We start from the raw sequence: 14,512 nt of genomic DNA on the forward strand, positions 1-14,512 counted from the left end.
AGCCATGTGAAGGCTATTAGCTCCAGGTGATCATATTTAAAATTAGCAGGCTAACTGTGCAATCGTCTTGTTTGCTAATATAGCCCCCTTCCCCCTTGCATTTAGCTGGCAGAAAACGTACCCTAAACAAATAATCAATGCATCGCTCAGACTTAAGGACAATATTATATGATATTATAGTATTGGATCCACGGCATTATGATTCAAATTTTATTGGGAAACTACTAGTTGCGTTGTTTAATATGCGCCAAATGCACAGCCCACGGAGCAGCCCCCACCCTCTCTCCTTCCCAGTTTGTGTCTGTGTATATGCGTCGAGTGTGACAGCAAAAAAAAGTAACACTGAAATGGGGCTGCGCTTGTTCCAACCTTGTTATGAAGATATTAACTGTCAACTAAAACCATTAAAGTGAACAGAAGAGAAACGCCCAGTGTGACTGCCCAAGAGCTGCGCAGTGTCAGTGCCCAAAGCCCGTCAAAGGTCTTGGCGGACAGCAATGTCCCAGTTTACACCAAGCACTATCAAATGTCCTGGTTACAGACATCACATCGCCATCATCAAGTTGTTGTATTTCAGTTGAATATGGCTTCTAGTAATCAGCGTGTGTAGGATACAAGAAGTGTAGGCTACACACATTTCCTATGAAACGCAGCCAAAACGTGTGCCTGGTTCTAAGTTTTTGACGGACGTAGCAACAATAACTAGGGGGCGTGGCTTTTGCGAAAGGTGAATTACATGTCTTAAGTACACACGCACACACACACCTCTCCCATTCCATTCCATTTAGATTCAATAACGATTTGCTGCCCAGGTGGAGTTGGCTGGTATTATTTTCAATATTATCATGTTAGCAAATGCACTGGTCACACACATTTATAACCGAAATGTAAGGAGTAGCTGTGAATAGATGCTCTACTGTGCATGTACATCACTCACTCACTCACACACTCACACACTCACACACACACACACACACACACACACACACACACACACACACACACACACACACACACACACACACACACACACACACACACACACACACACACACACTTCTAGATTAGTAGATGTGTGCATGACCTGTATAGGCACATTTTATAAAGTCCACATCAAGCTACACAAATCACAAAATGGGTGATCTGAAATTACAAAGCTTAGAAAAACAATGATCTTTTCTTTCCACCTCTCTTTCTCAACCTCTCTCTTGGTTGTTATGTCTCTCTCTTTCTCTTGCTTTCCCTATCTCTGCCTCCCTCTCTCTAACTCTTTCGCACGCTCTCTCTCTTTGTTGTTATTGTTATTTCTCTTTCTCTCTCTCTCTCTCTCTCTCTCTCTCTCTCTCTCTCTCTCTCTCTCTCTCTCTCGTTCTCTCTCTCTCTCTCTCTCTCTCTCTTTTTTTATCTCTCTCTCGTTCTCTCTCTCTCGTTCTCTCGTTCTCTCTCTCTCTCTCTCTCTCTCGTTCTCTCTCTCTCTCTCTCTCGTTCTCTCTCTCTCTCTCGTTCTCTCTCTCTCTCTCTCTCTCTCTCTCTCTCTCTCTCTCTCTCTCTCTCTCTCTCTCTCTCTCCCCCTCTCTCCCTCCCTCCACTACCCCCTGCTCTAGCTGTGGCTGGCACTGGCGCGTCTGGAGACGTATGAGAATGCGCGGCGCGTGCTGAACAAGGCGCGTGAGAACATCCCCACGGACCGGCACATCTGGATCACGGCCGCCAAGCTGGAGGAGGCCAACGGCAACACGCAGATGGTGGAGAAGATCGTGGACAGGGCCATCACCTCGCTACGCGCCAACGGGGTCGAGATCAACCGCGAGCAGTGGATACAGGTCCGGAGCCCTACGCGCACGCACGCACACCAGTGTATACAGGCCAACAGATGCACACACGCACACGCACACGCGCACGTGCGCGCACACACGTACACCAATGGATATATACAGATTAAGAGACACACGCACCAGTGAATGCAAGTCAAGAGCCATGCATACATACTTCCGCGTGTGCACACACACATGCACAGTCCCGACCTACCAGTAATCACCATCCCCCACTCAATTCAATAGTCAGTGCTTTATTGGTCACCGTGCCCTCACTGTCTCTCTCCCTTGTTCACTTGCTCGCTCCCTCCCTCCTGACTGTGCAAGACGGTGCATTTTAGAGACATACACTTTGCTGCTCTCACACACTTATGCGCGCGCGCGCACGCACACACACACACACACACACACACACACACACACACACACACACAGACACTGATATCTCTTCTTGGCCCCAGTTTCATTCATTCCTTCCTCTTCCTCCCCCTCCTTGGCCAGCGCTGGGCAGAGTGTTGTGTAGGGAAGTGTGTGAAATAAGTGGCTTGATTTCCCTGGTGAGTTTGATTAATTAGCTGTTGATTAATTAAAGTGTTCTCGTCTCGTTTTGCCACTTTGGAGCACTCCCATTCTACAGTACAGCCTTGAATAGTTTTGTAAGAGTTTTGTGCTGGCTAGTTGTTTATTTTTCAGCTTTGTTTACTCATATTCAAATATTTTTAAAGCCAGGGATCTTTTTTTTTCCGTTTGCATATTTTGCCGTTCACCAGGCATGTAGATAAAAAAATGTTCAATTTGACCGCGTTTTTAAATCTCCTCTGAGACTGCTTTTAGAAATGATACGTTTTGGAGAACTGCTGTCAATGACGTTTTTTGGGGCTCACGCGTCAGGTGGTACAACTACAGTTTCATGTACTACAATGAATATGTTTCTTGGATAATCCACTAAAAAGAACAACAAAAAATGAAATCCATACAATAGTGACATTACCTGTGTGTGCGTGTGCGTGTGCGTGTGCGTGTGCGTGCACGTCTGTCTGTCTGTCTGTCTGTCTGTCTGTCTGTCTGTCTGTCTGTCTGTCTGTCTGTCTGTCTGTCTGTCTGTCTGTCTGTCTGTCTGTGTTTGCTTCTGTCTGTAAGTGTGTTTGCTTCTGCCTGTGTGATGGATAAGGAATGGCGTAGCATGGTAGCGAGCTCACCTCTGGTCTACTTTGCTCACATCACTGTTATATAACCAGGCAAGTGGAAGTGGGGCACAGGCTGTGTTTTCTCCCCAGTTTCTTGCGCGTTTCTATTTCCCCCTTTGGCAGCCGATCCTTAGTCTCTGTGTCATTGCTCCGACTCCGTTTTGGCATGCCTGGCTGGGGCCAAGAAGAGGCGCTTGCTAAGGAGAGCTCCAGAAAATGCTGGACAGCATCGGACTTGGCCCAGCTGTGCAGTGGACTCCATTGTACGCAATGGGGCAGAAAATACTATAGAGACAAACTTGGGTATGGGTATGTGGGTCACAAATGGATACAATTCATTTCCAAATACAATTCATATTCAAAAGGCATGGCTGAGTGTAGGGTTATTTTATTCTTTTCGAGCTTCTTTAGACTTTCGCCATAATGTGCTTTTTTTCTTCAATTGAAAAATAGTCATCCATCGCAACAACAATTCCTCTCCAAATTCCATAAATCAACGCGGTGGAGGCGCTGTTGGCGTAGTGCCACCGTGGCACCACTCCAGGAAGTGAGATGCTTATCTTCACCACCTCAGATGCTGTAGCTACGGGAGAGCAGGCCAGAGCTACTAAGGCGAGCTACAGGAGAGGGTGGTGGAGGACGTACCTTATCAAAGGTGATGCACCTTTTAGAACAGTGGTTCTCAGCCCCACCCTGACCTCCTCATAAGCCTCCCAACGCCCCCTTGACATCATCCTAAGCATGCTAATGCCCCCTTCGTATTGAAAAGTAAAATAGAATTATGCCTCCCAATGCAACTAAGCTCCACCCCCACTCAGCTGTATCCTTTTCAATACCTCCCTGGTGCTCCCCAACGTCCCCTGGGGGGCTGTACCGCCCCCGTTGAGAAGCACTATTTTAGAGCCATTACCATGCCAGGCATCGACAACTAACTGCGCAGTCTGCCCTCACATGGGCACACTGTGACTGGACACGGAATGCAAGCTCACAGAGAGGCAATGCACACAGAAATACAGATAAACAGAGAGACTGGCATATCCACACCCACACAAACAGGTTCTCTGACACACATGAGCATACACCCACAGTTGGACACACAAGGATGACCTCTCAATGCAGTCTCTATCTCTTCTCACTGACTCGCTCACACTCATACTTGCTGGCTCTCTCTCTCTCTCTCTCTCTCTCTCTCTCTCTCTCTCTCTCTTTCTCTCTCTCTCTCTCTTCTCTCTCTCTCTCTCTCTCTCTCTCTCCTCTCTGAACTCAGTTTGACCTTCCATACAGTATACAGTATATCAAGAAAGTGAGTACACCCCTCACAGTTTTTGCAGATTTGTGAGTACATCTTTTCATAGGAAAGCATTACAGAAATTTCACTTTGACACAATGATTAGTGACCTTTTTAACAACATATTTAACCGCTTTCTTGTTCACTCAGAAAAAAACAAATACAGCTTGAACATGTGCTCACAGAAGTGAGTACACCCCAGATGAAAATCCGGTAGAGAAGGGACCGTGTTGGCTGAGACTCGAATCATCTCGAAATGAAATAAAGCAAATTTGTTTATCTTGGTCTCAAGAGAGATGAACAGACCAAGGATATGGATCACTGGAACCATGTCGTGTGATCTGAACAGACCAAGATAAACAAATGTCCTTTAAGCGGTTAAAATTAAGTGGTTAAATATGTTGTTAAAAGGTCACTAATCATTGTGTCAAAGTGAAATTTCTGTAATGCTTTCCTATGAAAAGATATGCTCACAAACCTGCAAAAACTGTGGGGGGTGTACTCACTTTCGTGATACACTGTACACTGCTCCACATACTGTATCAGCTCCTGACGGGAAAGGGATGATAAGTTATCAGCCAGATACTACAAATACATTACATCAGGAACAAATATTGTGAAGGTTGTCAGTTCTCGCTGCAGGGTGTTGTCGTTGTATGTGAAGCCATAGCAAACATTTGTTTTTGTTTTTTTTAAATATATTTTTCAGGGGCTTTTATGCCTTTATTTAAAGGACAGTCTGAGATGGTGACAAGAAGTGAGTGGGACAGAGAGATGGGGTGGGATCGGGAAATGACCGAACTCGAACCGGGGTCCCCGTGGGCATGCAAGCCCAAATGTGGGGGGCTTAGCGCGCTAGCAAACATTTGTTATTAAGAATTACAAATAAGACTGAATTCTTCACTTCTTCATCTCTGACTGAGTTTCACTTTCCATTTCCAAACATGGTTTTCCAGTGACCCAGCTGTGTGAGCGCGGTCAGCAAACTACTTTGGTACATAAGGTTCAGGTCATCCAAACCTCCTCCTGTTTCCCTCTCCCTCTTCCTCTCCCACTGACATAGCCTAAGACCTTCAACTGTCAACTTTAAGAAGGAATTTAGACCTCAAAGATGTTATTAAATGTTTCTCTCGTGTGTGTGTGTGTGTGTGTCTGCGTGTGTTTGTGTGTGCCTGCGTGTGTGTAGGACGCGGAGGAGTGTGATAAGGCTGGTAGCGTGGCAACATGTCAGGCCGTCATTAGAGCTGTGATTGGCATCGGCATCGAGGAGGAGGACTGCAAACACACATGGATGGAAGACTCTGAGAGTGTAAGAAACATATGCACACACACACACACACACACACACACACACACACACACACACACACACACACACACACACACACACACACACACACACAAACAGGTGGAACATTCTTGCAGAGTGTCTCTGGTGGTCACGTACAGACACACATCAACGTAATTGTTAATACAAACATGACCTCACTACCCTCCTTTAAAGACACTTCTACATAAAACCAGCTCCAAATTGCTGAGATTTGCACAAGCCCCTAACCCAAACACACTGAAGGAGTTGTAGACTCTGGTAAACCCTCTTTTTTCTGGTGGACTTGAGACTCTGGTAAACCCTCGATGGTCTAAGTGTCACTATTGCAGAAATCCTCAAAATTGTTTACAGGCATCATAAACAGACCACATAAATGGTCTCATTTCCTGTCTATGCAGTCTGTGAGTGCATCTTAATATGGGACCTTGCCTCCTCCACTTGCTTCTCGTCATGATGACATCACTGACAACAGTATTATATTTCAATATCTTGCAAAAGCTCAATTGTAGAGTCTTTTTCTCATTTGCAATTGGGATGGTGAATGAAAAACAGTCCCTCAAAAGTTGTTGTGGCTAGGCTGACAGCTGGGAAACTTTATCGTTTTCTCCACGGAGGAGGGGCCAGGAGGCAGGACGAGGAGACAAGCGCAAGTTGAGGAGGCAAGGTCGCATATTAAGACGCACTCTGTGTATGTGTCTGCTTCAAACATTTCCACAGTATAAATCAGAAAGGCTTGGTAAAGTATTTTAAGTATAGTGTAGTATTGAAGTATTGAAGTACAGTGAGTCCAATATGTATTTGATCCCTTGCTGATTTTGCCGGTTTGCCCACTAATAAAGACATGATCAGTCTATAAATTTATGATAATATGTATTCAAACATGGAGAGACAGAATATCAAAAAGAAATTCCAGAAAATAACTTAAATTAATATATTTTAATTTATTTGTATTTAATTTAGGCAAATAAGTATTTGACCCCTCTAGCTAAAGAAGATAAAGTGCTTTGTGGCAAAGCCCTAGTTGTCTAGCACTGAGGTCAGATGCTTCTTTTAGTTGATGACAATGTTTGTCCATATAGTAGAAAATATTTTTGCCCATTTTTCTTTGCACATTATCTCTAAAACATTAATAGTTTGTGGCTGTAGCTTGGCAAATGGGAGGTTCAGTTCTCTACATAGAATTACTATAGGGTTAATATTTGGAGACTGTCTAGGCCACTTCACGACTTTAATATGCTTCTTATTGAGCCACTCCTTCGTTACTTTGACTGTATGTTGTGTATTATTGTCATGTTGGGAGATCTAAAACTGGCCCACCCCTAGTGGTGGAGGAAAGGACGTTTGCACTCAGGCTTGCACATTACATGTCTCCCTCCATCCATTCGTTGACGATGTGAAGTTGTCCTGTGCCTTGGCCAGACAAACACCCTCAAACCATAATGATACCACTTTCATGCATGATGGTGAGGAGGGTGTTCTTGGGATCATAGACAGCAGTACTCTTTCTCAAAACACATTGAATTGTGATAATGCCAAACAGCTTGATTTTGGTTTCATCTGACTACAGCTCCTCCTTATCATATCCTAAACCAGCCTGATGTCCGTTGGCAAACCTCAAGTGGGACTGCACAGGTTCCTTCTGATGTAGAGGTATGATGTGTGCACTACAGGATTTTAAACATCTGTGGCATTAAGTGCTACCACTAGTTTTCTCAGTGAATTTGGTCCCAGTAGCTTTGATATCATTGCCTAGTTCATCCCGTACAGCTCTAGGGTGATTTCTTTCAGTTCTCATGATTATCAAATCCCTACAAAAGGTCAAATCTTGTGTAGAACCCCAGACAGGCTGATGGATAGTCATTTTGTATTCCTCACACTTTGGAGGAAATGCATCAACAGCTGGGTCATCAATACCCAGTCTCTTTCTTGTGGCTTTGCAGCCCATTTAATCTTTGTTCAGGTCTAAAATCGTGTCCCTGATATCATTTGACCACTCTTTGGTCTTTCCCATGCTGGTGAGGTTGGAGTGTGACTGATTCACTTATACTATGGACTGATTCTGCTGATTCAATGTGTCTTTTATGCATGTTAGTATGTACAGGTGTCTTTAATTCAGATGACAAGTTGATCTGAAGTGCCCATCTGGTCTGTGGGCCCGGAACTGTAATCAGTTGGCAGGGGATCAAATACTTATTTTGCTCGATGAAATGGAAATAAATTAATATATATTCTCTTCAGTTAATTTCTGGATTTTCTTTTTGATATTCTGTCTCTCCATATTAGAATACATATTATCATAACATTTATTGACTGATCATGTCTTTGTTAGTTGGCAAACCAACAAAATCAGCAAGGGATCAAATACATATTGGACTCACTGTATAAGGATTGCAGGTTTGAATCCCCCCCGACCTCTCCCTCCATCTCCATCCATGGCTGAAGTGCCCTTGAGCAAGGCACCTAACCCCACATTGCTCCAGGGCCTGTAACCAATACCCTGAAAAATAATAACTGTAAGTCGCTTTGAATAAATGAAAGCGTCAGCTAAGTATAAGGTAATGTAATGTAATGTAAATTATATGATATTACTGGAGAGCAATCATAAATGGCATTTAGGAAACTCTTCATTTATTTCCAGTTCAGACATGGCACACCAGACACGTCGAAATGTTCCAAGCAAATTAACACCGCTGCTCTGAGACCCCTCCAGTGTTGCATTATCACATTTTTATTGTATTTGTTAGTTATTCTTTTTTACTGACTGATGTAGTCTGGTGGCAGGTTGCACTTTTGCATGTGGGTGGGAGACGTGACGCCTTGTTTTTTCGTAACATTGGTTAAAAACCTACAAGACTGTTATTTTCCTTTAAAAAACAAATGTCAATGAAAGAAGATGTGGTACATTATGTTTCATATTAGTCTTAGATGAGAAGAAACATTTTTGTTAAGATTTATGTAAAGGTTTATATGTCAAATTTCCTGCGGTGTGACTGTAACATTAATGAAACAATATATAATAATATATATATAAATTAACCAACAACATTTTGAATAATGTATGAAGCATTTGGCATGATTGCACAAATCTTAACTTTAGATTAAGATATGTGAATGTGGAAAAAACTCAAGACAGTAATATTAACTACAAGTTCAATTTCGTAACACAAATTGTGTCCTGTGGGGTGACATGTATGTCAATGTTTGTGAATGGGCAGCTGCAAGGCCAACTACAAGGGTCTTAAAGACTGGCTCCTAACCAGTCAGTACCTCAGTTATTGTAGAGTGCTGTGGAAGTTTAAGGTGACTCTTAACCTCTTAATATGTCTTCATATTGCAATCTTTCTGTCACGCAATGCTTAGGTTCATTTTATGGTGTCCTGTGGTGTGACTGCTCTTATAGGAGGAAAAAAAAGTTTTTTTTATTAATGAAAACACATATTAAGATTAAACACAATATCATTATCAAGTTAGCATGAGCTCAGATGTCAGTCATGTATACAAAAGGATTAAAATGGCCATAATGCAGTGAATTCCCTGTGGTGTGACTCCATTTTCCTGCGGTGTGACATGCCTATGCTATGTGTTGATGCAGGACACATTTTCCCAAAAATGGCAAAAATAAGGTGAAATTCCACAGACCACTAAGTGCTTTATTTTTTTCTATTTTTTCCAATTTTTATCCATCATTTTTTTCAGGAATTTGAAAAACTTTTTTTTTTTTTTGCGTTACGCCCTTAAACGTCAACCACCCATGTGCGTATATGCAACTCAGAATACTCTGCTGTATTTCAAAGAGATCAAATGAGTGCTGATATTTTCTTACTGAATCAAGCTTATAATAATAAAAACGTGTTTCTTCTCGTCCCCTCGCTCCCTTGGCAGTGTGTGTCCCATGGAGCGCTGGAGTGTGCCAGAGCCATCTATGCCCACGCCCTGCAGGTCTTTCCCAGCAAGAAGAGCGTGTGGCTGAGGGCCGCCTACTTCGAGAAGAACCATGGCACAAGGTGACAACACCACACACACACACACACACACACACACACACACACACACACACACACACACACACACACACACACACACACACACACACACACACACACACACACTACTGCAAGGTTAAGGCGCTCCCTCACTGTCTTGATGCCTACATATCATTCACCCGATACTTTTATCACAATCTCACTGGAAAACACACACAGACACACACACACACACACACACACACACACACACACACACACACACACACACACACACACTACACCAAGCCTATCGCCCCCAGAATCACTCTCGTAATGTGAACGATGATTCATGTGATGGTCTATCAAAATCTCTCCTGAACATTTGAACTTGCCATTACTACTGCTGATGGTTCATTCATTGCTTTCCTGTGTCATCACTCTTTGTTCTGACTTGTCTTCCGTCCCGTGTTTGTGTGCCCGTAGGTGTTTGGCCTCGTTTCTTTATGAAAATGTTTTTGTAATGAGTTGGAATGATTGTTCCAATTAACACACACACAAATCTGCACAGCCCTTGTTTTTAGTCTTGCAGCTTTTCCCATAGACACACATTTGAACAAAGAGCTATTTATCGGTTGTTTTTCAGCTCTCTTAGCACCGTAAATGCCACACAATTGCAGATAATTGTGTGTGTGTGTATTTTGTCCACTTTTGCACATTGCTGAAGAGCTAATTATGTGTTGCAAGTGCAGATGATTTGGTCTACACAGAGCAATGCCACAGACCTACAGACAAATGTAGGGGTCAGTGCAGTGCCTACATAAAGAACCATTATAGTCCATACATTACAGCTCCCTTGCAAAAAATGTGAATATCATGGAAAAGTTTATTTATTTCCATAATTCCATCAATAATGTTAAACATTTTCAACTATTACAATAATTCTTTTTTTATCATTATTATTCTTACGTATTTGGGGCTCTCATCTTTAAAAAAAACTAAACAAAACAAGAAACGTGAATTTTGGATTGGAAAAAAAAATTGAATATTGTGACAAGATCACCATATTCTTCAAGAATAAAAGAGAAATTCGGGTCAAATCAGAAATATACTCAATACTTGGTTTGGAATCTCTTTGGCTTAATGACTGCCATGGTGTGCTTTAGCCAATGGCATTGCATGCGAGTTATTGAAGCTCAGATATCCTTGATGCATTGCTGTCAGCTGTTTTTTGATTGTTTTTTTGATCTGGTGACCCTCACTTCCCTCAATATCCCACAGATTACCCTAATTATCAGATGATCAGATTCCCAAGACTGTAACCAATGTCCTGTAAATAACTTGTTCTGTTTGGATAAAAGCATCAGCTAAGTGTAATAACGTAGTGTAATGTAACGATCTGAAACGATCTCATTATCTCTCTCCCTCCACTACCTTGTCCAGGGAGTCTCTGGAGGCTCTGCTGCAGAGGGCGGTGGCCCATTGCCCCAAGGCCGAGGTGCTGTGGCTCATGGGGGCCAAGTCCAAGTGGCTGGCCGGAGACGTGCCCGCTGCCAGGAGCATCCTCGCCCTGGCCTTCCAGGTAGGCTGCTTAGTTCCAACCTACATTATAGCCGCACTACACTGCATGTATACTGTGTGAAGTGAAGTGAAGTGAAGTGAAAGCCCAACTGGGAAACTCCAACTCCCATTGTCATTGTGAAACCGCACGCCACAGCACCCAAGTGTTCACTGTACACAAATAAATTGCATTTATGCCTCACCCGTGCAAGGGGTCAACCCCCAATGGCGCCCCGAGGGAACAGTGCAGCGGAACGGTACCATCAGGGTACCTCAGTCATGGAGGAGGATGGGGGAGAGCACTGGTTAAATACTCCCCCCACCAACCTGGCGGGTCGGGAGTCGAACCGGCAACCTTTGGGCTACAAGTCTGTTTACTGCATCATATATTTATGACCCCTCATTCTAAGTTCCTGAGGACAAGCTAAGAGAAGGAATCACCAAAAAACATATGTTGAATTGCATTGCGTGGATGAGAATCAAGAAGATATCAACTGGATGATGTTACATTGCATGACATCCCCATCAGCTGGTTCTATCTGAAACAACTTGTTATTGAAATACGACTATACTTTGTGGTAGTCTGTAAACTGTAGTCCCAGAGGGTGAATGACTAGTGGGTCAAAGACGTCTTTGTCATTCAGTGTTACGGACACCTTCCGCCGACTGTAACTGCAAAAAAAAACATGATTTTTAAATTGTTTCAAGTGAATGGATGACAGCCAAGGTTTTCAGCAACAATAAATAAATAAAAAGGGTCATGTTTTTTACAGTTACAGTCAGCAGAAGGCATCCGTTACACTGAATGACAATGCCATTTTGCACGTCTTTGATCTACATGCACCTTACATTTGCACTAGGGTTCAGGCATTGATTTGAGGAGGTGCATGTTACGATGCTAAAGTAGAAGAGGAGTGAAAAGATTCAGGATGCTCTGGGGGGGGGGTTGTCTATGCTTCTAGTCTACTGCCTGTTGTTTATTGTTTATACATGTATTTTGGGGCTTTTTGGCCTTTATTATGACAGGACAGTTATGAGAGGAGACAGGAAACGGTTGTGTGAGAGAGATGGGGTAGGGCTGGGAAATGACCCCGACCGGTCTCGAATCGGGGTCCCCATGGGCAATGTAAGCCCAAATGTGGGGGGGGTTTAGCGTGCTGCGTCACAGCGCCCCCCTGAGTAGGTGCATGTTACAATGAGTAGTAAAAAGATTCAGGATGCTCTTGGGCAGTTAAGGGGCAGGGGGGTGTCGATGCTTGTGGTCCACTGCCTGTTGTTTATTGTTTATATTGTCCATATGTGTTTGTGTGCACGTGTTTATTTCCTTGCAGGCCAACCCCAACAGTGAGGAGATCTGGCTGGCTGCTGTGAAGCTGGAGTCGGAGAACAATGAGTACGAGAGGGCCCGGAGGCTGCTGGCCAAGGCTCGCAGCAGCGCCCCCACCGCCCGGGTGAGTAGCACTGACCACTGCACCAGGCCTCTAAACCAGTGTTTCTCAACAGGGCTGCCGCGGAAACAAGGCTGATAAACAAATTATGTAGTATACATATTTGTCTAAATTGTAGGGCTGTAACGATAATGTTGCATAATAGACTATCCTGCTAATCAACCTCAACGCTTGTCCAACTTCGGGCAGCTCCCTTACTAGCGATTTCAGGCTAGTTTATGAATTTGGGAAGGCGGAGCATTTCGCGCTCTCTCTCTCTGCTCCCCTCCATCAATCACTCACCACACATCGGCGCATCAATCACTTGTAACATATTCATGCGGGGAAGAAATAATGCTGCCTAATATCCTGCCTATCGACCTCAACGTTCGTCCAACTTCTGGCACCTCCTTTACTAGCGATTTCACGCTGCTTTATGAATTTGGTCAGGCGGAGCATCTCGCTCTCGCTCTCTCTCTCTCTCTCTCTCTCTCTCTCTCTCTCTCTCTCTCTCTCTCTCTCTCTCCCTCTCTGCCTCTCTGTCTCTCTCTGTCTCTCCACCGTCAATTCACCACACATCGCGCATAAATCAAAGAATCTTGACACGTTTGTAAAAGCCTTCTTGGTCTGTAGGCCAGTTAATTTCTATGCTTCACCTTCCGATGTTTGCGCAAGTTATTCGTCTCGCGGAGGTTGCTCAGGCAATGATGACAACAAATGCAGGTGCTGGTTGGACGCAGCTTTTTTATAAGAGAAAGGGGTTAGAGAAGAGAAGTGTTTCTCATACGTGTGCGCCCTTTTCGCGTCCTTTTTAAAGCGCATATGCGAACTCTTTCCTGCATTTAGGCCTAGCCTGGTGTTTTCTAAACTGAGGTAACAACTTTGAAATGGCGCATCGCGGTTCTGCGAGGAAGGTTCGCGATAGGGGTTCGTGGGTCTGCGTACCGCGATCCCTCGGTTCGGTGCAATATCGTTACAGCCTTACTAAATTGATAAGTTAATGTTAGTCAGTGGAATCTTTCATCTGCCATTTACGCACAATAAAGTAAATATAGGTCGCCCCAGTCAGCTGCAACTTCGAACGTAGGTCGTGTGAAGTCTCCAAATGTGTTACTTTTCTAAGCTTGTGTGGTATCAGATGTGATGCCATGTTACGGCTTGTTGGTTTGGGGTGCCTTGAAATTGTTCATGAATTGAAAGGGTGCCTCGCTTAAAAAAAGGTTGAGAAACACTGCTCTAAACTAACACCAGCCAACCGGCAAAATGCTGGTGAAATTTCAGTTTGGCTGGAAGAAAGGAAAACTAACTAGCCACTTGGACCCATTAGTGAGTGTGTATTTGGCCAGTAAGACTAACATCTACTTGATTTTTTGGCTGGTGAAGAAAAACGTGAATTTAGAGCCATGCACTGTACCAAATACCCTGATTGCTAGTCAGTGTCGCTCCTTCTGTCATTTCCTCCAACCTTGGGGGAGTGGTTGACTGGAGGAAAGACATTCTTGAATTCTAGACTATTCATTTCAACCATTGGCCTCTGTGTCCATTCCCAAGCCAAGAGGCGGCGTATTATTATCAACTCGTATTGGTTTGTGGTCCATATTACGTATTGGTTTGCGGTTCATATTACGTATTGGTTTGTGGTCCATGTTAAGTTTTGGTTTGTGGTCCATGTTAAGTTTTCGGTTATATTCGTTAATTTTCAGTTAGACCTCTTGCTCTGGCATACCTCGTACTCTTTTTCTCTCTTTTTTTCTCCCCTCCTCGACAACTTTGCCTGGTTGTTTAGATAGATTGGAACAGGTTGCAACTAGAGATGTAAATAAAATTGAAATGTATCGATGTATCGTAAGTATCGGACGCCGATTTAATCGAATCGCATCGTATCGTGGGGCATTGTTAAGAATCGAAAAGAATCGAATCGCTGGCCCCTGTGCAATGCCCTAG

The 14,512-nt window shown here is 43.7% G+C and overlaps 1 protein-coding gene across 1 annotated transcript in view; it reads left to right on the top strand.

Annotated features, from left to right (window-relative positions):
- prpf6 (PRP6 pre-mRNA processing factor 6 homolog (S. cerevisiae)) overlaps positions 1-14,512 on the top strand; it is a 39,321-nt gene that overhangs the window by 12,574 nt on the left and 12,235 nt on the right. Inside the window, exons 11-15 of the mRNA XM_063208129.1 lie at positions 1,605-1,823; positions 5,476-5,598; positions 9,502-9,623; positions 11,025-11,163; positions 12,473-12,592. Coding sequence (XP_063064199.1) covers positions 1,605-1,823; positions 5,476-5,598; positions 9,502-9,623; positions 11,025-11,163; positions 12,473-12,592 — 723 coding nt within the window. The remainder of the gene's footprint in view (positions 1-1,604; positions 1,824-5,475; positions 5,599-9,501; positions 9,624-11,024; positions 11,164-12,472; positions 12,593-14,512) is intronic.

Source organism: Engraulis encrasicolus, chromosome 10, assembly GCF_034702125.1.
Source record: "Engraulis encrasicolus isolate BLACKSEA-1 chromosome 10, IST_EnEncr_1.0, whole genome shotgun sequence".
NCBI classification, from domain to species: Eukaryota; Metazoa; Chordata; class Actinopteri; order Clupeiformes; family Engraulidae; genus Engraulis; species Engraulis encrasicolus.